A 21,339-nucleotide genomic window follows, 5' to 3' on the forward strand; every position below is an offset into this window, starting at 1 on the left:
CAGCCAGGTTGTGTTGGTCTTTATTCAAACTTTATTGTATTTGAATCTTTCAGAGTTTTCTTTGGTATCTTTTAAAATATAGACACTAGATTGATATAGAGGTCTGTCTCCACTTGCTTTTTCACAATATCCTAAAATAAATTTTGAAAATTCCATAATTATATATCATTATACTAGCGGCGCAGTGCATGAAATTCGGGCACGGGGGCACGAGGGGAGGAGGGGGTTGTCCCTCAGCCCAACCTGCACCCTCTCCAATCTGGGACTCCTCGAGGGATGTTTGAGGTGGGATCGGGCCTAAACAGGCAGTCAGACATCCCTCTCACAATCCAGGACTGCAGGCTCCCAACTGCTCTCCTGCCTGCTTTCCTGATTGCCCCTAACCACTTCTGCCTGCCAGCCTGATCACACCCTAACTACTCTCATGCCAGCCTGATTGATGTCTAACTGCTCCCCTGCTAGCCTATTTGCCCCCAACTTCCCTTCTCTGCCAGCCTGGTCACCCCTCACTGCCCTCCCCTGCAGGCTTGATTGCCTTCAACTGCCCTTGCTTACAGGTCTGGTCCCTCTCAACTGCCCTCCCTTGCAGGCCTGGTCCCTCCCCTGCCGGCCATCTTGTGGTGGCCATCTTGTGTCCACATAGGACAGGATCTTTGACCACATGGGGGCAGCCATATTGTGTGTTGGAGTGATGGTTAATCTGCATATAACTCTTTTATTACTGGTAGATAGGATAGAGGCCTGTTGCACGGGTGAGTGTCAGCTGGTTTGCCCTGAAGGGTGTCCTGGATCAGAGTGGAGGTTCCATTGGGGTGTGAGTGGCCTGAGTGAGAGGTCTGTGGTGATTTGAAGGCCGGCCACGTACCCCAGTGACCCAAGCAGAGGCCCTGGTATCTGGGATATATTTACTTTCTACAATTGAAACTTTGTAGCCTGGAGTGGAGGCTTAGACCTGCTAGGGCAGGCAGAAAGCTTGGCTTCTTCCATTGCCAGAGAAACCCAAGCCTCTGTGGCTACAGCCATCTTGGTTGGTTTAATTTGCATATACTCTCTAATTGGCTTGTGGAGCAGAGTGATGGCTAATTTGCATAATACTCTTTTATTAGGTAGGATGAGTGAATCCTTAGTTTTTCATTATTAAATCTTTTTCCTTGTTTGATGACCTGTGTTGATAATCAACATTTATTAAGTGCTTGCTTTATAAAATGTTATTAATAGGTAAATTCTCAAAAAAAAAAAAAAAAAAAGGTGAACAAGATTCGATTGTTTGATATACCCATTTTACAGATGAAATAATGAGGGTTGGAGAGAAAAATTAACTTGCTCAGGGTAATACCGTGGAGATTTTAGATTCCAGGTTGTGGGTTTGGTTCCTGGCCAGGGCATGTATGGGAAGCAATCAGTAGATGTTTCTCTCTCACATCTCTCCCCCACTCTCTCTTTTTCCCTCTCTCGCGTTCTTCTTCTCTCCCTCTCTCTTTCTTTCCCTTTTCTCCCTCTCCCTTTCTCCGTTCCCCTCACTAAAATCAAATTTTTAAATTTTTTTAAGTATTATTTGACTTTAAATCACTCTAGATTTTGCTAGATAGATTTTTCTTTCCAAGTTTGTGATTTCTAATTTCATAATTTTCGAAGGATTGCCTGGAAATCGTGAAGTTGAAGTTAAATATGTGGACTTCGGCAATACTGCAAAAATAACACTTAAAGAAATGCGTAAAATAAAGGATGAATTTCTGAAACCCCCAGAGAAGGTAATCTATTTATTGTGAACTATAGGGTTAGAATATTAGCACACATGAAAGTATTTTTAAAGGTCATTTTACCATAGAAATGTTCTGGTAACTAACATTTTTGTCTATAAACGATTTCTGTTACATGGATTATAGAGTTGCTCTAGTTGCTATTTTAAGAAATAATGTGTTTCTTAACAAATTAAGTATTCATTATAAACATATGAGTATATTTTTGTGTCTTTATAAGAATTTTCTGGTCTGCAGTTTTTACTATTATTTTGAAATATCTACATAATGTGGTAAGAGTATGTGGAAAAAAATTATTACAGAAGTACTTTTACTGTGATCTCATTTATGTTTAAGTGTATATAATGTACTAGTGGCCCAGCCTGCACCCTCTCCAATCAGGGACTCCTTGAGGGATGTCCGACTGCCAGTGGCATGGGGCCAAAATTGGCAGTTGGACATCCCCCCCTCACAATTTGGGACTTCTGGCTCCTAACCACTCACCTGCCTGATCACCCCTAACTGCCTTTGCCTGCCTGCCTGCCTGCCTGCTTGCCTGCCTGATTACCCCTAACTGCACTCCCCTGCTGGCCTAGTTGCCCCTAACTATCCTCCCCTGCCGACCTGATCTCACCCCCAGTTACCCTCCCCTGCTGGTCTGAACTCACTCCCAACCACCTTTCTCTGCCAGCCTGGTTGCCCCCAACTTCCCTCCCCTGCTGGCCTGATCTTGCCCCTAACTGCTCTCCCCTGCCGGCCTGAGTGCCCCTAACTGCCTCTGTCTGCCTGATCGCCCCTAACTGCCCTCCCCTACTAGCTTGATCTTGCCCCCAACTACCCTCCCTGCCAGTCTGCTTGCCCCCAACTGCCCTCCCCTGCTGACCTGATCTGACCCCCAACTGCCCTCCCTGACAGCCTGGTTGCCCCCAACTGCCCTCCCCTGCCGGCCTGATCTTGCCTCCAATGGCCCTCCCCTGCTGGCCTGATTTCACCCCCAACTACCCTCCCCTGCCAGCCAATTGGGTTCTGATTGGTCAGTTTCTATGCCAGTCAGAGTCTCTGGGTCTGATCAGAGAGGCAGGACTGATCAGCAGCCTCCTCAGAGGCCTGGAGAGAGAGAGAGGTGTGGCTGCTTGTGAAGCCTGGAGAGAAAAAGGGAGGCAGTGGCTGACCAAGACCTGCCATGGAGGCTGCGGATCAGATTCTGCCTCTCTCTGGGCCTGATCCGAAGTCCCCTGGGCAGTCAGTGTTGGGTCACTGTGCCCACACCGATGGCAGCCAGTGCTGGGTTGCTGTGGCTGCAGGACTGACTTCTGGTGTTTGGTCCAGCCTTCCGTTGGTCGTTATGGATCCTGGGTTTATATATATATATATATATATATATATATATATATATATAGAGAGAGAGAGAGAGAGAGAGAGAGAGAGAGAGAGAGAGAGAGAGAGAGAGAGGGAGAAAGAGAGAGAGAGATGTGTGTGAGAGAAAGAGATGTCTACAAGAATGAAGAAAAGAACAATGTAGCCTTCTGTAATCCTCTGAATTGCTGTTGAGCAGTATTTTGCATTTTAAAAATGGGTAGAAAGTTACAGGAAAAGCTTAAAAATATAGATAAGCAAAATGAGGGTAATCACTCAGAATTATTCAATTTTTTAAACATACTTCCATAAGATGCATCATCTCTTTTTAACAATTATAGGATTATGCTGTATGTAGTCCTACAGCCTGCATTTCTCATTTAATAAAATAGCATAAGATTCTTATAATTCTTTTAATGATGCTTGTTATTCTGGTATCTGTGTACAATACCCTGTTGATTTCAATTATTTGCATTTATAAAGTACTGCCATAGGCATCTTCCATATTTATTTATTTTCTGAATATGTATTAAATTCAAACACAAAATTTAGTTTGAACACATAAAATTTTATTTCTAAAATAACTAGAAATTAAGTTCACTTTCTTAATGGTGCAATTTTGTTTGACACAGGCAATTAAATGTAAGCTGGCCTATATTGAACCATGTAAAGGGACATTGCAGTGGTCCAAAAAAGCTAAAGAAAAATTTGAAGAAAAAACTCAAGATAAATTTATGACATGTTCAGTCATTAGTAAGCTATTTTCATTTTTATTTTTTGCTCTGTGATCATACATAATTTTAAATAAGTATAACATTCATCAGATCTTATAATAAATTCAGTGTGTCATCAACAGGAGTAGCAAATATAACTTTTATTGAAATTAGGTAAAATGGAGTAGTCTTCTATGCTCTAGAGCAAGCATGTCAAACTCGCCACCTGGGCTGCATGTGGCCCACAGTGAACATTTTTGTGGCCCAGCCAATATAACAATATGTAGGACACATTTAAATTAAAATGTCTTAACTTAATTTTTACAATATTCTTTTTTTTAAATATATTTTATTGATTTTTTTTTTTACAGAGAGGAAGGGAGAGAGATAGAGAGCTAGAAACGTCGATGAGAGAGAAACATCAACCAGCTGCCTCTTACACACCTCTTACTGGGATGTGCCCGCAACCAATGTACATGCCCTTGACCGGAATCAAACCCGGGACCTTTCAGCCCGCAGACCGACACTCTACCGCTGAGCCAAACCGGTTTTGGCTACAATATTCTTTTATACATAATTATTAATAACAAGCTACAGCATTCACTAGTGAGTGATTGCTATGATTGTGTTGCATTCATTTCCCTTAAGCATCTTATGCACAAGCCCACCATTTATCTCCACTAATACTAGCAGCTAATATTTTAGCAGCTGATTGCCACGTCATTAGTTATGTACTGACTTGTTTGTTACAACAGGAAATATTTCACTTTTGAACAGGAAAAATATGTTAATTTGTATTACACTTATTTGTGCAGTTATTCAGTGTCTGATAAGTTAATGTTCAAGAAAAAATAATAATTTTTATTAAAGTTTTCTGTTATTTTATGTTAATGATTACTCATTTATTTCAGCCCTTTGTATTCATTCAGCATGTCTCTACTGAAATAAACCTATGTTTCTATGACAATTAGAGATTTTGTTTTTTGCAACCCACATAAACTTAAACCTTGTTTATTTGGCCCGTGTTAGCCTTTGAGTTTGATATGCTTGCAATCTATTGTTTTAAATCAGGGCATGAGGTAAAAATTACTTTTAAAGATCAAGTCACCCTTAACACAGCCTCTTCAAAGCCCTAAAGCTAGGAATTAGCTTCTCTTATTTCTGTTTGCATTTTGCCAGGTCTGTGTCCCTGATTTTGCACTGATGGATGTCAGTGTTTAATGTGCAGGAAAGTGAGGGGAGGGAAGAGTTTTTGTTTGTTTTCATTTCATTTGACTTAAGTAAATTGAACAATAGTCTATCAATATATTTTGAAAAAAGTTACTTCTTTTTTGGCATTGTTTGAGTCTAAGATATAGGCTGACACTAGCCAACAATTTGGTAACCCAACAAATTGTGAAAATCAAAACTTCAATGGCAAAACCTAATCTGAATCGACATGATATATATATATTTAAATATATTTTATTGATTTTTTTACAGAGAGGATATATATATATATATATATACACACACACACACATATATATATACACACACATACACACACACACATATATACACACATATATATACACACACATATATATATGTATGTATGTATGTATATAATTTGTATATAAATTACATGTATATAAATTGTATGTATATAGCATATACAATATAATTATATATGTATGTATATAATTTCTATCTCCTTTATAATGAATAGTCACATAGTCAGTCCTCACTTAAAATAGTCAATAGGTTCTGAGACCTTAAGCAAAACAACATGTAACAAAACCATTTTTTTTTTTACCATAGCGTTATTGATATAAATGAGTTTAGTTCCTAGGCATCTCATCAATATTATAACAAAATGACATAATTTAAGGACCTGCATATATTCCACTTCGGGATAGTAATGTTCATTTGTGGGATGCTGTCTCAGAATCTGCTGGGGTTATTATAAAATATACAACTTTTCTCAATTTGAAAAAATCTGAAACATGTATTATTCCAAGGGGCTTGGATATGGGGATTGTGAATTTTATTTATCTGAGGCTTTATATGTTCTAAAGCTATGACCAACATTGGCTTTGTTGGTTTTAATAAGTACTAGTGTAGGATATATAAGGCCATGTCTGCTTAGGGTTGATTTATGGGATTTTAAGGGTAATTTTTACTATGTCATTTTTTTTTTTTTAATCCTCACCTGAGGATATTTTTCCATTGATTTCTAGACAGAATGTAAGGGAGGGAAGAGGGGAAAGAGAGATGGAAGGGAAGAAGAAAGGGGAAAGAGAGTGAAACATTCACGAGGGATGCACATCAATTGGTTTCATCCTGCACGAGCCCCTACTGGGGCAAGGGAACCTGCAACTGAGGTATGTGCCTTTGACTGGTAAACGAACCCATGACCCTTTGGTCTGAGTACCACTACTTTAACCACCTAGCAAAACCAGCCAGGGCTATATCCATTTTTTCACTTTTCTCATCCTACCATTAAATGAACCTAACCATCATCAGTTTATTAGCCTGTTTTACAATGAGGAAACTGAAGCTTAGAGATCAAGTGCTCAAGGTCACATAGCCTAGAAATGATGACATATGTGATAATTTATTCATTTTTATATAAGAAATTTTTCTGAAGAAATAGTACCATAAAGGAGGAATATGATTATAAAAATTGAATCCTTAATTCTGTAGAATTTTTATTTCTGGCTTCTCTGATATGAGCAATAAATTAAGGGCCTCTTAGTCCTTGAGTAACCTCCACTGATTTTGAGCTTTAACCTAGATCCATGGTTGGCAAACTGCGGCTCATGAGCAACATGCGGCTCTTTGGCCCCTTGAGTATGGCTATTCCACAAAATACCACTCACTGCCTGAACAAATCTATTTTAAAGAAGTGGCATTAGAAGAAGTTTAAGTTTAAAAAATTTGCCTGTCAAAAGAAATTCCAGTCGTTGTACTGTTGATTTTTGGCTCTGTTGACTAATGAGTTTGCCGACCACTGATCTAGATAATTATGCTTCCCAACTTCCCTTTTGATATTTATTCTGTTGATTTTTAGCTCCTCCCATGACTGTCCCCTCCTGTGGACAGACTGGGCTCCCTGGGTTTTTTTCTTGACTGACTCCCCTTTTCTTTCTTACTTATTTGTTATACCAAAAGCATCCAAACAAATAGTCGTGCCATAGTTATTAACATAGATCATAGTTACTAATCAGAAGGCTCTGCTCAACCTAAAATAGTTTTCCCCACTAACCTGCACAATGATGAGATTGAGAGTTAAAGACATTTATAATAAGATGAACTACAATAGATGAGAATGAGAGCTTCCCATTAATATGCATTGCTAACTTATAAAGCAAGGGACATTTAAATTTGAGGTAGTAGCAGAGCAGTGAGGTGGTGAAGGTACAGAACACAAGGAAACCTGGCTCTGTTGGAATAAAGAACTTAATGCATGGGAAGTAGGAAATCAGATAACTGAAGGAAACACAAGATAGAAAGTAAGGAGATCAAAGTTTATTGAGGTCTCTGCCTTTTGTTTCTAGATATGTACTTGGTCTGTTGAAAAGTAGTTATAAATGTTTTTTTAGGTTCTTGAAAAACATTTTCTAGTGTGATTTCTTATAACATCCTATGATATAGGATGTTACTGTTGGTAACAGTTTATCTTTTCATTTGGAATCATCATTCTGACTAGCAGGTACCAGCTACTAATATATGGAAGGCTTAAACTGATCTCCATGCTTTGAAATATGTGTTGCCTAAAGAAATTCCTCTATCATTTATTCAGATACTCGTTGAAAAGATTCTCTATGCTGTGTTCCATAAATAATAGGCACATGCAATATAAACTTGAACCTCAGCTAACTCCTAATTTAAGAAATAGATCTGGCCAAAACCGGTTTGGCTGAGTGGATAGAGCATTGGCCTGCAGACTGAAAAATCCCAGGTTCGATTCCGGTCAAGGGCATGTACCTAGGTTGCAGGCACATCCCCAGTAGGGGGTGTGCAAGAGGCAGCTGATCGATGATTCTCTCTCATCGATGTTTCTAATTCTCTATCCCTCTCTTCCTCTCTGTTAAAAATCAATAAAATATATTTAAAAAAATAGATCTGATAATAATCAACCAATTTGTTTTCTAAAAGAAATTTAGATGGTTTGTACTAAAATCCAGTTGATTAAGGGATGGGAAAAATTCTACTTAAGGGTTCTTATTTGAGTTTTTGTTATTTTAACTTTGTGCCCTTTTTATAAAAACCATAAACCTTTTCAAATAATCACTGACCTAAATTATTTTTATTCAGTTTTTTGTCCTCTGAAACTTGACTGAATCTGATAAAGCAGTGTAAAAACATATATATATATAAAAAAGCTTTTCAATGAATATATGTCAATTTATATTTTTCTGAATCTAAAAGTTTAAAACTGCTTTTGGTTCATTATAGAACACCACACAATAGCATAAAATGAACATTTTATTATTTTGTATATGCTATAGATAACATTGGCAATTCTTTTATGTCTACAAAATGATACTTTTACCCTTAGAGAGAGACTTTGACATTATTCAGCAAGAAATCTCATGTGCACAAAATGAAAAAAGTTTCCAGTTTTTTTAATTGCTTTATTTAATAATAAATATATTTTACAACATATTTATTTCTTTCCCTAAACAAGTCTTAATGGTTTTATAGGAATTCTGGAAGATAACATGCTCTTGGTTGAGCTTTTTGATTCTGTTGGTGCTCCTGGAATGACTCCTAATAGTATTAATGACCAGCTAATCAAAGAGGGCCTAGCATCCTATGAAGTAGGGTAAGTAGACCTGTAAACTTTTATTTTTAGTTCATATGTAACACTTCATTCACAAGAAGGGAAACTGGCATGTCATTCTGGGCCATAGGTGGGATTTTTTCCATGTTGTTAGGTTGCAAACAACAACTGAAGTCATTAGTCCAATGGGGACTAGAGTGGCTTTTCCCTCCATTCCTAAGGAATTCTGAACCACGGGAATGGCTTCTGGAGATTGAAGGTACATGTTAGAAAAGGATGCTAGCACCTTATTTCTAGATTGAACGTCTACTTAGGCAGCCTCTTATACCTGTTTGAAAAGAGAGTTCCGAAGAGAGAAGGCAGGATACAGAATAAGCATATTGGTAGAGTACCCCACATTTCCATTTGGAGAAATGTGAATTTTCCTGGGTTCTATAGATACTTTCAGTAGATACTTTGAAAGAGAAGCAGGCTTGAGCCATTGTGCTGATACTCAGGGCAAGACAGTGGTTGAGATGATCCTAGAAGCAGAAGGGCAGAGTGGCGGTGAGGAAGAGATTGGGAGGGTTTGGAGTTAAGACAAAGCAATTCCTCCACAATAGGAACTTAAGCAGTAGGGTGGCCCTTTACATATTTTCTGAAGAACTCCCACATATAGCCCTTAAGAAAGCCAATATTATAATACCCAGAGAAGGGTAAGCCAGAGAAGCAATGACACCCAGCAGAAGCCTGCAATCGGGCTCAGTGTGTGTGGTCTGGCTTCCTCTCCCCACCCTAACACTAGAAGAACTAGTAGCAAAAGAGAGAGGGCCTGTCCTTTTTCCAATATAGATCCTAAGTGAGAGGAAAAAGAGGTGAAAGGAAACTCTAAAATATATTAAACTGAGTTTTGTTAAGTCAAAGTTACTGAAATATAACATATACAATAAAAATTATCCTTTTTAAGGTGCATAGTTATGGATTTTAATAAATACTTATGTATCATTTAAATATCTTACAATGTCATATATCAGTTATGCCTCAGTAAAGCTGAAATTTTAAAAAAAATTATCCATCTTGTCATAAAGTATGGTTAACACACAGAAGATAACATGTATGTGCCAAACTGAGAGCATGCCCTTAAGTTACTCATCAATATTAGTATTGTTACATGGATATATATCAAATAATTAAATTACTTCTGTTGTAACCAAAATTTAGAGGTACAGTTCTTTCTTGGTCATAAAAACTGGTATTTCTTTGAGTTATGCTGTTTGCTAATGCTCAGAGTTCATGTCAGATAAGGACTGAAAACTGTCCATTAGATTGAGCAGCAAAAATCGGTCATCTTGATTAGCTAAATCTCAAACTTATGGTGAAAGGAATTAACTTTTTCCTTTATAGAAATAGAAAATGGCATCTAATTATCTGTGGTTAGAGTCTGAACTAATCAGATATATTAAACATTCTAAACTCTTTATTTAATAATTTTGCTCCTAACACCCTTTAATAGCATTTGTTTTACACTTGCATTTTAATTGGCAAACATTGATATTTTTTAGTCAAGGAGAAATATTTAAGTTATCAAAAAACTGAAAAGTCTTGGTGAGTACAAAATATCAATGGGAAATGGTGAAATTATGAGCAAAGTTGGTACTTTTTAAAAATCCTCACCAAGAACATGCTTTTATCGTTCTTAGAGAGAAAGGATGTGAGATATTGATTGATGTGCCCCTATGGAGTTCAAACCCGCAACCTGAATATGTGCCCTGACAAAGAATCAAACCCATGACTCTTCTGTGTAAGGGAAGACACTCCAAACAACTGAGCCACACCAGCCAGGGCCAAAGTTGGCATTTTCTTTTTTTTCTTTTGGGGAAAGGAGGAAGAAACATCAATTGGCACTATGCTATATGTACCCCAACTGACAAACACAGCTGCATCCCAAATACACCCTAACTGGTGACTGAACCCCTGAAACAGGCATGAGTCCTGACTAGGAATCGAGCTGGTGACCCCCCCATATCGACACACCAGCCAGGGCAAAGTTGGTATTTTAAGCTGTGTTTTTAAGATAGAAAGTTTGGCTTTTAGGTTTTTCTTTTTGTGCTTACTTTGGTGGTATTTAATAACTTTTTTAAAAGACTAAAATTGCTGTTTATTTTTTTTAATAAATCTTTATTTTTCATATTATTACATATATTCCTCTCCCACCCCCCATACCTCCCCTCCACCTGATTCCCCACCCCACACCACCCATGCTTCTACCCCCCCACCACTGTCTTCATCCATAGGTGTAAGATTTTTGTTAATCTCTTCCCGAACCCTTTACACCCCCTTTCTCCTGAGAATTGTCCACTCCCCTCTATACCCCTGATTCCATCATATTTACCAATTTATTCTATTCATCAGATTTTTTAATTCACTTGATTTTTAGCTTCACTTGATACATATGTATTTGTTGATCATAATTTTTATCTTTTTTCTTCTTCCTCCTCTTCTTAAAGAATACATTTCAGCATTTCATATAATACTGGTTTGGTGTTGGTGAACTCCTTTTTTCTTGTCTGTGAAGCTCTTTAAATGACCTTCAATTCTGAATGATAGCTTTGCTGGGTAGAGTAATTATTTTTTTTAAATATATTTTATTGATTTTTTTTTACGGAGAGGAAGGAAGAGAGATAGAGAGCTAGAAACGTCGATGAGAGAGAAACATCGACCAGCTGCCTCCTGCACACCCCCTACCGGGGATGTGCCCACAATCAATGTACATGCCCTTGACCGGAATTGAACCTGGGACCTTCCAGTTCGCAGACCGATGCTCTACCACTGAGCCAAACTGGCTTCGGCATGGGTAGAGTAATCTTGCTTATAGGTTCTTGCTGTTCATCACTTTGAATATTTCTTGCCACTCTCATCTGGCCTGCATAGTTTCTGTTGAGAAATCAGCTGACAGTCATATGGCTACTCCCTTGTAGGTAACTAGCTGTTTTTTCTCTTGCTGCTTTCAAGATTCTCTCTTTGTCTTTTGCCCTTGGCATTTTAATTATGATGTGTCTTGGTGTGGTCCTCTTTGGATTCCTTTTGTTTGGGGTTCTCTGAGCTTCCTGGACCTGTAAGTCTATTTCCTTCATCAGGTAGGGAAAGTTTCCTGTCATTATTTCTTCTAATAGGTTTTCAGTATCTTGCTCTCTCTCTTTTTCTGGCACCCCCATAATTTGAACGTTGGTATGCTTGAAGTTGTCCCAGAGGCTCCTTACACTATTCATATTTTTGGATTCTTTTTTCTTTCCCAGTTGGTTGTTTTTTGCTTCTTTGTATTTCAAATATTTGCCTTGTTTCTTGTGATCCTCTAGTCTGCTGTTGGATCTCTGTAAATTATTTTTATTTCAGTCAGTCTATGCTTAATTTCTAGTTGGTCCTTTTTCATATTCTCAAAGGTCTCGCATATTGGCCTTTTTCTAGGAAATTCTTGAAAAGCCTTATAACTGTGGTTTTGAATTCTATATCCAGTCATTTGTTTTCCTCCATTTCCTTCATTTGTGGTCTGTTTCTTTGTCTGTGCATTTTAACTGCTTCCCTGAGTTGATGGAGTGGCTTTGTGTGCAAGGTGTCCTTTGGGCCCAGTGGCTCTGCCTCCCCAGTTACTTGGGTGGGCATTCTTGGTGCAGCCCTTTATGGGCTGCACAGACTTGTTGTAGTTAAGCCTTGATTGTTATTGTTATCACTGGGCAGAGTTGACCTCCAGGCCAATTGGCTGTGAGGATCAGCTCTGTCTACACTGGGAGAGCTTCTGTGCTCAGTTTGGATGGGGCGGGGCCTGGGGACAGAACCAACAGCCTTGGTTTCCTGGTTTGGGTCTGTGTCCCACAGCAATGGTTGCACACACCTCTGAGAGAAAGCTGCTCTCAAGTTTTGCCTGCTGCCATACAGATCAGTTTCTCCCTGAATGAGTGTAGGTAAACAAAGTTTCACCCGGAACAGGAGTATGTGTAGTCAGGAGGCTTTGTTTCCCTCCGGAACAAGAAAGGCAGCCATGTGTTCAACTGCCTGAGCCCTCTGTGCGCACATACGCGCCTCCTCACCTGTCTTCTGGAGTTCCTCTGGGTCTCAGTGCCCTGCAGAAATGGCTGCATGCACCTCCAGAACTAGAGTTCATGCAGTAGGGAGGCCCTGTTTTCTTCTGGAAAGATCAAGGCAGCCACATATCCGGCCACCCAGCCTTTCCTCTCGCTCACATGTCTCTGTGTGTCTTCCGCCATTCCCCTGGGTCTCAGTTCCCTGCAGTTATGGCTGCACACACCTCTGAGAGAAAGCTGCTCTCGAGCCCTGCCCACTGTCAGACAGTCCAGTTTCTCCCCATATGTGTCTGGGTTCCCCGCGCCTCACCGGGACTGGATTTCAGCGCTATGGGGAGCTTTTGTTTCTCTCTAGTTTGAGAAAGCAGCCACGTATTCAGCTGCCCAGCCTTTCCTCTCGTGTGCGCACGTCTCCATGTCCCCACAGTTCTGCACTCCGCAGCTCCTGCATCTCAGTGTCCTTTTTTTTTTTTTTCTTTCTAGTTGTAGAATTTCCACTCAGCTGGCTTTCTGGTAGTTGTGGATGATGTCTTCTTTGTCTTATAGTTGTAGTTTTGAAATTTTTGTGCGAGGCATCAATATAGGTGTCCATCTATGCCACTCTCTTGGTTTCTCACTCTAAAATCGCTATTTAATATTTCAAAACTGTGAAGCAGTGAGTCACAGCTAAAACTCACTCATCTCTGTATTAAGCAAATGCAAACAAATATTTTGTGAACTACTTTTTTGCTAATGGGTTTTGTTCTTTTTCAGATACACCATCAAAGATAATTCCAAAAAGCATACTGAAGTGTGGGATCCTTCTCCAGAAGAAATTATTTCAAATGAAGTAAACAACTTAAATTCTGTGACGGCAAAATCTCTACCTAATGAGAATCTTCAGTCACTTTACAATAAGGAACTGCCTGTGCATATCTGTAATGTAATATCTCCTGAGAAGATTTATGTTCAATGGTTATTAACAGAAAACTTACTTAATAGGTATATGATATAAGGAAAACATATTGCATATGATTTTTTTCTTCTATATTTTATTTCAAATATCTGGAAGTCATAAATGTAGAATTTTATTTTATTTTTTAAAATATATTTTATTTATTTTTATATAGAGAGGAAGGGGGAGAGGGATAGAGAGTTAGAAACATCAATGAGAGAGAAACATCGATCAGCTGCCTCCTGCACACTCCCTACTGGGTATGTGCCTGCAACCAAGGTATATGCCCTTGACCAGAATAGAACCTGGGACCCTTCAGTCCACAGACAGACGCTCTAGCCACTGCTGAGCCAAACTGGTTAGGGCATAAATGTAGAATTTTAAAGGTAGATAAATTATTTCAGCTAAATAGTCTATTTTTACTAGTTAAACATATGCTATTACTATCTTTACTGGCTAACTTCACTATATTAGAATTTATTCATTCCACACATGCTTATTGAGCACCAGTTATTTTATAGCCAGTGTTTGGTTACAGCGATAAAAACACAGACAAGTCTTTGCTTTGTAGAGCTTAAATTCTAGTAGAGGGAGAAACAGTTATAATATATATTCAGGGGTCTTCAAACTTTTTAAAGTAGGGGCCAGATCACGGTCCCTCAGAGAGCTGGAGGGCCGGACTATATGAACTACTAATTCCTACTGTAACACCTCGGCTGCGCTCACTGCCCAAAAAACCTGGCGGGCCGGATCAGACTCCTCTGCGGGCCGCATGTGGCCCGCGGGCCGTAGTTTGAAGACCCCTAGCTGATGGTGATAAAGACAATAGAAAAAATAAAGCATGTAGGGAGAAAGATAATTTTAGAATGATCAAGGAAGACCTTAGAGATGGTGACATTTGAAATGGATCTTAATGGAGGTGAGGGAAGTAAACCATGAAGATATCTGGGGGAAGTTCATATCAGACAGAGGGAAGAGCTAGTTCGAAGACCCTACAGTGGAAATGGTGTGGGTAATCAAGGAAGAAAGGATTCAGTTGGGCTGGAGAAGACATGTGGTCAGAGAATTTTATGTTGTCAGAAAAGGTTTAGAAAGTTAAAATATTTTTTCTTCATGTAGTTTAGAAGAAAAGATGGTAGCTGCTTACGAAAACTCAAAATGGGAACCTATTAAATGGGAAAATGATATGCACTGTGCTGTTAAGATTCCAGATAACAATCAGTGGCGAAGAGGCCAGATCATCAGAATGGTTACAGACACATTGGTAGAGGTAAATGTAGAGTTAAAAATATAGTCATGAAACTAAATGCATTTTGTACTTTTATCCTGGATTTACTTAATCCAATTTTATGAAGCTTTTCATTTGCAAAAATATTTTTTATTATCTTTTCATAGACTTAAAGTTATTGTTTTCATAGGTCTTGCTGTATGACGTGGGTGTTGAACTAGTAGTGAATATTAACTGTTTAAGAGAACTTCAAGAAAACCTAAAGACAATGGGAAGATTATGTTTGGAATGCTCTCTTGTTGATATAAGGTAGTTTTTAGCTGAGTAAATTTTCTCATTATTCAATGTGATTTTAAATATATTTCCTTTGGGATGGGTTCCGGTAAGCTTTAATTATGCTAATATATTTTGAAACTTTCATAAAATCTAGTTAATTTTAAGGTTTTAAAGAGGAGGGAAAGATAAAAATTTGGAGCACATGTATTTTTGTGGTATTAAGGAAATAGAGATAGGTAATTATGACAGGTGTCTTCATAAAATTCAAAATGTTAAATAAATAAAAAACTTGAGGAACCAAGTCAAATAGAAATAAAATGTATTTCATAAGCATAGAATTGTGTGGAAAGCTAAAAATGGGTAAATTACCAAAAAGAGTGACTTAGAGAGGATTCTGGGAAAATAGCATTGTGTATAGTTTTTTGAGTCTACTAGAATCCTGCCATAAATGTAGAGCACAACTAAAATCTGTACAGTCAACACCTGCAGCAAAAATAGGCAGCAAGGCTTCACCTATGAGTTCCCAAATTCAAATAGGTGTGGCAACCGAAACCAACCTGTATGGTGTCAGCAGTAGTATGGGAACATGTGGAGGGAAAGCTGACTGGTTGCCAACAGCTCTGAGAAAAGGAATTAGGAAGAGCATTTCACTGAGGCAAACAGGCCAGTATGAGAACAACAACCCAAACAGAGAAAGCAGTAATGCAGGAGACTTTGTAGTTGAATGTAAGAGACCAGTAATATGCCAGTCCTGTGGTGCTGGAGCTTTCCTAGCTGTGTAAGCTCTCAGCCATCTCAGCTCCCTTCTGTGACCCTACAACTGAGGAAAGACAACTGGGAAAAAGAGCCTGATTTGAGGAAGACAGAAATGGGGTAAAGAAAAGGTACAGATAAAAGCAGGGCCAAGGAGTAGAGGAATATCAAGTATGAGGCCCCATTTTCTGTCACTTTGGGAAAGCAACGCAATAGCTATGAAGCTAAAAAAGCAATATGAACCACTGCTTTCTCCTAAGCACAGGAGATTTTATTTTACTTAAAACATGATCAAAAGCAAGAGTTACAGTTACAAGAGTTCCAAGCAAATTATCATGAGGAAAAAGGACCGGTTGCTTAGTGGTTAGAGCATCAGCTGGTCACCAAAGGGTTGCTGGTTCTATTCCTAGTCAAGGACATATACCTGGGTTACAGGTTCAATCCCTGGCCCTGGTTGGGGCATGTATGGGAGGCAACAGTCAGTGTTTCTCTCAAATTAATGCCTCTCTCTCTCTCTCTCTCTCTCTCTATCTCTATCTCTATCTCTATCTCTATCTCTATCTCTCTTCCTCCTTTCCACTCTCTCTAAAAATCAATAAGAAAAAAAATCCTCTGGTAAGGATTAACAAAAAAAAAAAAAAAGAATAAGGAGCCAAAAATGACATGTTTACAATACAATAAACTATAATCTGACATTTCAGAATGAACTAAAACTTTTTTTTTCATATTAAAGGAAGGTTTATTCCCCAGTAACGAGCAGGACTCATTATGGAGGTAGAGAAATCAGAATTAAAGGAGAAAGGAGGGACCCAACCAGGTTGACTCCACAGAGGGAGATTGAAAAAAAACTTTTTGTAAAGAATAGACACTGTAAAGAACAACATAAAACAATTAGAGAAACTCAGAAATAAGATGTATTACAGAAAAAGCATGATTTGGGGTGGTGAAGAACTAGGGAGGGAGGAGGTGGGTTAGACAAGGTCATTGAGGAGGAAAGGGGGACATGTAGTACTTCAACAAATAAAGATTTTTAAAAAAGAAAAAAAAAGAAAAAGGATGATTTGAAAAAGATAACACTCAGGAAAGAATTTGAAAAGAAAATTCTATAAAAAATGTAGACTAGCCAAAACCGGTTTGGCTCAGTGGATAGAGCATCGGCCTGAGGACTGAAAGGTCCCAGGTTCGATTCCGGTCAAGGGCATGTACCTTGGTTGTGGGCACATCTCCAGTGGGGGGGTGTGCAAGAGGAAGCTGATTGATGATTCTCTCTCATCGATGTTTCTAACTCTCTATCCCTCTCCCTTCCTCTCTGTAAAAAATCAATAAAATATATATTTTTTAAAATGTAGACTAGAAAAAAATGCAAATGTACACTAAACAGTGCCTTAGATAAATACAAGATAAGGACAGATTTTTTAAATTAAAAAAAAAAAATCCAAAGAATTCAAAAGGAAACAAAGATACCTAATTGACAAAAAATAAAAAGACAACATATATGTAATAGGAATTTCAAAGAAGAAAACTAAAAGAAATAGAACCAAATGCTAAAAACCCAATTCAAGAAAGTGTTTCTAAAATAAAAGACAATTTAAAACTATATATTTGAAAGGGAAATCAGGAATGCCAACATTGACAGATTATCTAGTAGTTATTCAACTTTTAAAAGAAGCAAAATCACACTGTCATCACCAACACTTTGTCAGAAGATACTGCAGTAACATTTTTAAAATACTTAAAAGAAAGTGACAGGCTATGAGTTTTATGTCCAACCAAACTGACCTTCAAGACAGACTACAGACAGACTTATAGGACCACTCAGGAGTGTTGTTCCTGAGGAATCTGGAAGAGAACAAGCTTTAGGTAAAAAGACATGAGAGATTTTTGAAATAAGAATTGGTGAGGAACATTACATTTATGTTACCTCAGAACTATGATTAAATTATAATTATTAGGGAAACAGTATAGCATGCAAAGTAAATATATGACACAATTTCAAAAATGAGGGGAGAAAGTAGAGTACCTATGAAAACTTGAATAAACTTTCTGTTTGTCTTATTGGTATTAATTAGGAGTAAATACTTCAAATAAAATGGGGGGAAAGCAAAAAGAGGTTACTAACAATATTGATTTTATATTGGAATTATATTAATATGTTATATAAACAATCAGTAAAATGGTAAGAAAAATGTAATTCACTATCTGTACATAGCATGGCATAGACTTTCAGAGGAACTTCTTCAGAAACACTTAAAACACAGTAAGTTGACTACATTCTTACCAGAATATAACCTAAAAACAAAACAGTAACCCCTCCCTACCCACAATCATCAGTTGTTTTCATTAATCTCAAAGTGGGTTGTAATGATGTGGAATCTATTGTGCATGTATTGTGGGGTAAGTAAAATAGTAATTACGTACATATTGTTAAGAACTGGTGTGGTGTACAGATGATAAAGGTGTAAGATTAAGATTAATTTACCTTGTATTCCTGATTTTGAATTAGAAATATCAACAGAAACTCTTGAGGTGTTTTCATTGTTAAAAACAAAAAAACAAAAACACCTTTTCTAGCCTTATAACATGAAGGCCCAAGTCAAATGAGCTATGCTGATATGCAAATTGAGGCCTACAAATGCCATTTCTCTCAACAGAAATTGATGCTCTTTGGGAAAATGTTCAATTCTAGGTCTGGGGCAGGAAATGTGCAATATGAGCCTAGAATATTTTGTCAAAGCAAAAAGCAAGAAAGCTGTAAATGATTATTGGGATTGTGACAAAAGAATTCGGCCAACCTGAATAACTTTCACTGACCAAAGATGGGATAGTTTGAGCATTATTAGGATAATGGTAATTGGTAAAATATTTGATATGTTTAAATCCCTAAGTATAAAGTGATTTAAAAACAAACACGCACTCGTGCACGCGCGCATGCGCGCGCACGCGCGCGCGCACACACACACACACACACACACACACACACACACACAATCTCATTGGTTACTTTTAGAGGATCTTATGGAATTACCTCATTATTCCGAAAAGTGGTGAATAAGGGAAATGAACTTTTGTCTTGTTTTTCCTATATGATCTACAGTTCAACTTATAAAGTTATTTTTTATATATTTTCCAATTAACAAAGGAAGAGTGATAGCATTAGAATAGCATCATTTATATCCCAAATAAACACAGAAGGGAATCTAGTTCTACTAACATTACAAAAAGAGAATCAGACATTGTGTACTTCCTGTTAGAAGTACACAGTACCACCTATGAATAGTGTTGCTGGGAGGGAAAAATACAAACCTGAATCTGATCAAGAGTCTAGACCTCACTATGAATTGAAAGGAAATACAAGGAACATATTAGACACTGTGGCGATGTAAGCAGCTAAGTTCAGACCATGGAAACTACCAGACAAATGACTTAGTTTCTTCACAGAAAGTTGCAAGGGAAAGAGATGAAAGGGGCAATCACACATGTCAGTCATTCATGATATATGGACTTTTGTTTACCAATTCAATCTTTTGGAAACATCAGGAAAAAAGTAATCACCATCTGAATGGTTTATATTTAAGAACTAGAGGCCTGGTGCATGAAATTCATGCTCCAAGGTCTCTGAGCCCTTGGAGGATGTCCAACTCTGGGCCTAAGCCATCAGTTGGACATCCTTAGCATTGCCATGGAGGTGGGAGAGGCTCCTGCCACTGCTGCCGGCTTCTGGCTGAGCAGCACTCTCCCTGTGGGAGCACACTGACCACCAGGGGGCAGCTCCTACATTGAGTGTCTGCCCCCTGGTGGTCAGTATGCATCATAGCAACTGGTCATTTTGGTTGATTTGCATATTAGCCTTTTATTATATAAGATTATTAAATGTTTTAGATGAGATAATTCTGTGAGTAGGTTTGTTTAAAAATAATCTTTTGGAAATACAAACTAAAATGTTTTTCAAATAAAGCGTTATGTCTGGGACTTGCTTAAAAATAATCAGGGATTAGGGTATGTAAAAGTATAAATGAAATAAAATTAGTCATGTATTTATAATTGTTGAAGCTGAGTGATAGATACATCAGATTTTTTACATTCTCTCTGCTTTTGAATATGTTTGAAAATTATCATAATAACTTTTTAAAGGTGAATTCACCAGATTTTAAAGAAAATACTCAGATAATCTTCAGGTATTGCCAAAACCGGTTTGGCTCTGTAGATAGAGCGTCGGTCTGCGGACTGAAAGGTCCCAAGTTCGATTCCGGTCAAGGGCATGTACCTTGGTTGCGGGCACATCCCCCGTGGGGATGTGCAAAAGGCAGCTGATCAATGATTCTCTCTCATCAATGTTTCTAACTCTCTATCCCTCTCTCTTCCTCTCTGTAAAAAATCAATAAAATATATTTTTTAAAAAGATAATCTTCAGGTATTAAGAAAAATCTATAAATAAGATATAGTTTAAAGATATATAGCAAAATACAGTCTGTTCTGAGTAAATAATTAAAGAGGAAATATTTGATAAAACTCAATATGGCTCTCATAAATCTCAGTGTTGACCCAAATTTTATGGTTTCCCAGGCTAGAAAGGAGCACTTAGCATGTGTCTAATTATCCTCAGACTTCTTTCTGAACAATAAAGAAGTGGCAAGTTCCTGATTCTTAGAGACTTTTTTTCATTGATAAATCCATGGCAATAAAGCTATAGTGTGTTTGTAACAAGAATTATAGAATCTTAGGCTTGGAATCCAACTTAGAGATGTCATGACAGTAATTTCTTTTATATCTGTCCTAGTACATATACATTCAAGACCTGCTTGAAAACTTCCAGTGCTGTGGATCGTATTTACCCTCAAGGGACTTGTCTGTTAGGCAGCTCCAGTTGCTAATATCTCCTTACGCTGCGTTGCACTTGGTCTCCTCATGTCTTCCACACATCCTTATTTTGTCTCACAAACAAACCTCTTGACTCTTCTAAAGGTCGATACCACATTCCATAAGGCTGTCTTTTCTTCCAGGCTACTACAATTTTGTCAAATAATCTTAAAATAACATGATTTTTAGATTTTTCCTGCTTCTCCAAATGTTTTCTGGTTTAAGTTGGAAGAATTATTTCAGATACATTCTGAGCAGTTCTTACTAAAACTATAAATGTGATTTTTTTTTCAAATATATTTTATTGATTTTTTACGGAGAGGAAGGGAGAGGGATAGGGAGTTAGAAACATTGATGAGAGAGAACATCTATCAGCTGCCTCCTGCACACTCCCTACTGGGTATGTGCCTGCAACCAAGGTACATGCCCTTGACTGGAATTAAACCTGGGACCCTTCAGTTTGCAGGCTACTACAATTTTGTCAAATAATCTTAAAATAACATGATTTTTAGATTTTTCCTGCTTCTCCAAATGTTTTCTGGTTTATGTAAAAGTTTTCCTGCTTCTCCAAATGTTTTCTGGTTTATGTAAAAGGGTATGTAAAAGTATAAATGAAATAAAATTAGTCATGTATTTATAATTGTTGAAGCTGAG

At 37.9% G+C, this 21,339-nt stretch overlaps 1 protein-coding gene across 1 annotated transcript in view; it reads left to right on the plus strand.

Annotated features, from left to right (window-relative positions):
- Window positions 1–21,339, plus strand: part of RNF17 (ring finger protein 17) — a gene marked incomplete at its 5' end in the record, with an annotated part of 167,235 nt that overhangs the window by 104,117 nt on the left and 41,779 nt on the right. The window contains 6 exons of the mRNA XM_084878524.1: window positions 1,636–1,751; window positions 3,728–3,848; window positions 8,501–8,621; window positions 13,391–13,618; window positions 14,691–14,841; window positions 14,990–15,108. Of these exons, the coding sequence (XP_084734650.1) occupies window positions 1,636–1,751; window positions 3,728–3,848; window positions 8,501–8,621; window positions 13,391–13,618; window positions 14,691–14,841; window positions 14,990–15,108 (856 nt within the window). The remainder of the gene's footprint in view (window positions 1–1,635; window positions 1,752–3,727; window positions 3,849–8,500; window positions 8,622–13,390; window positions 13,619–14,690; window positions 14,842–14,989; window positions 15,109–21,339) is intronic.

The sequence above is a fragment of the Pipistrellus hanaki genome (genome assembly GCF_964339955.1).
Source record: "Pipistrellus hanaki genome assembly, chromosome: 3".
Classification (NCBI taxonomy): domain Eukaryota; kingdom Metazoa; phylum Chordata; class Mammalia; order Chiroptera; family Vespertilionidae; genus Pipistrellus; species Pipistrellus hanaki.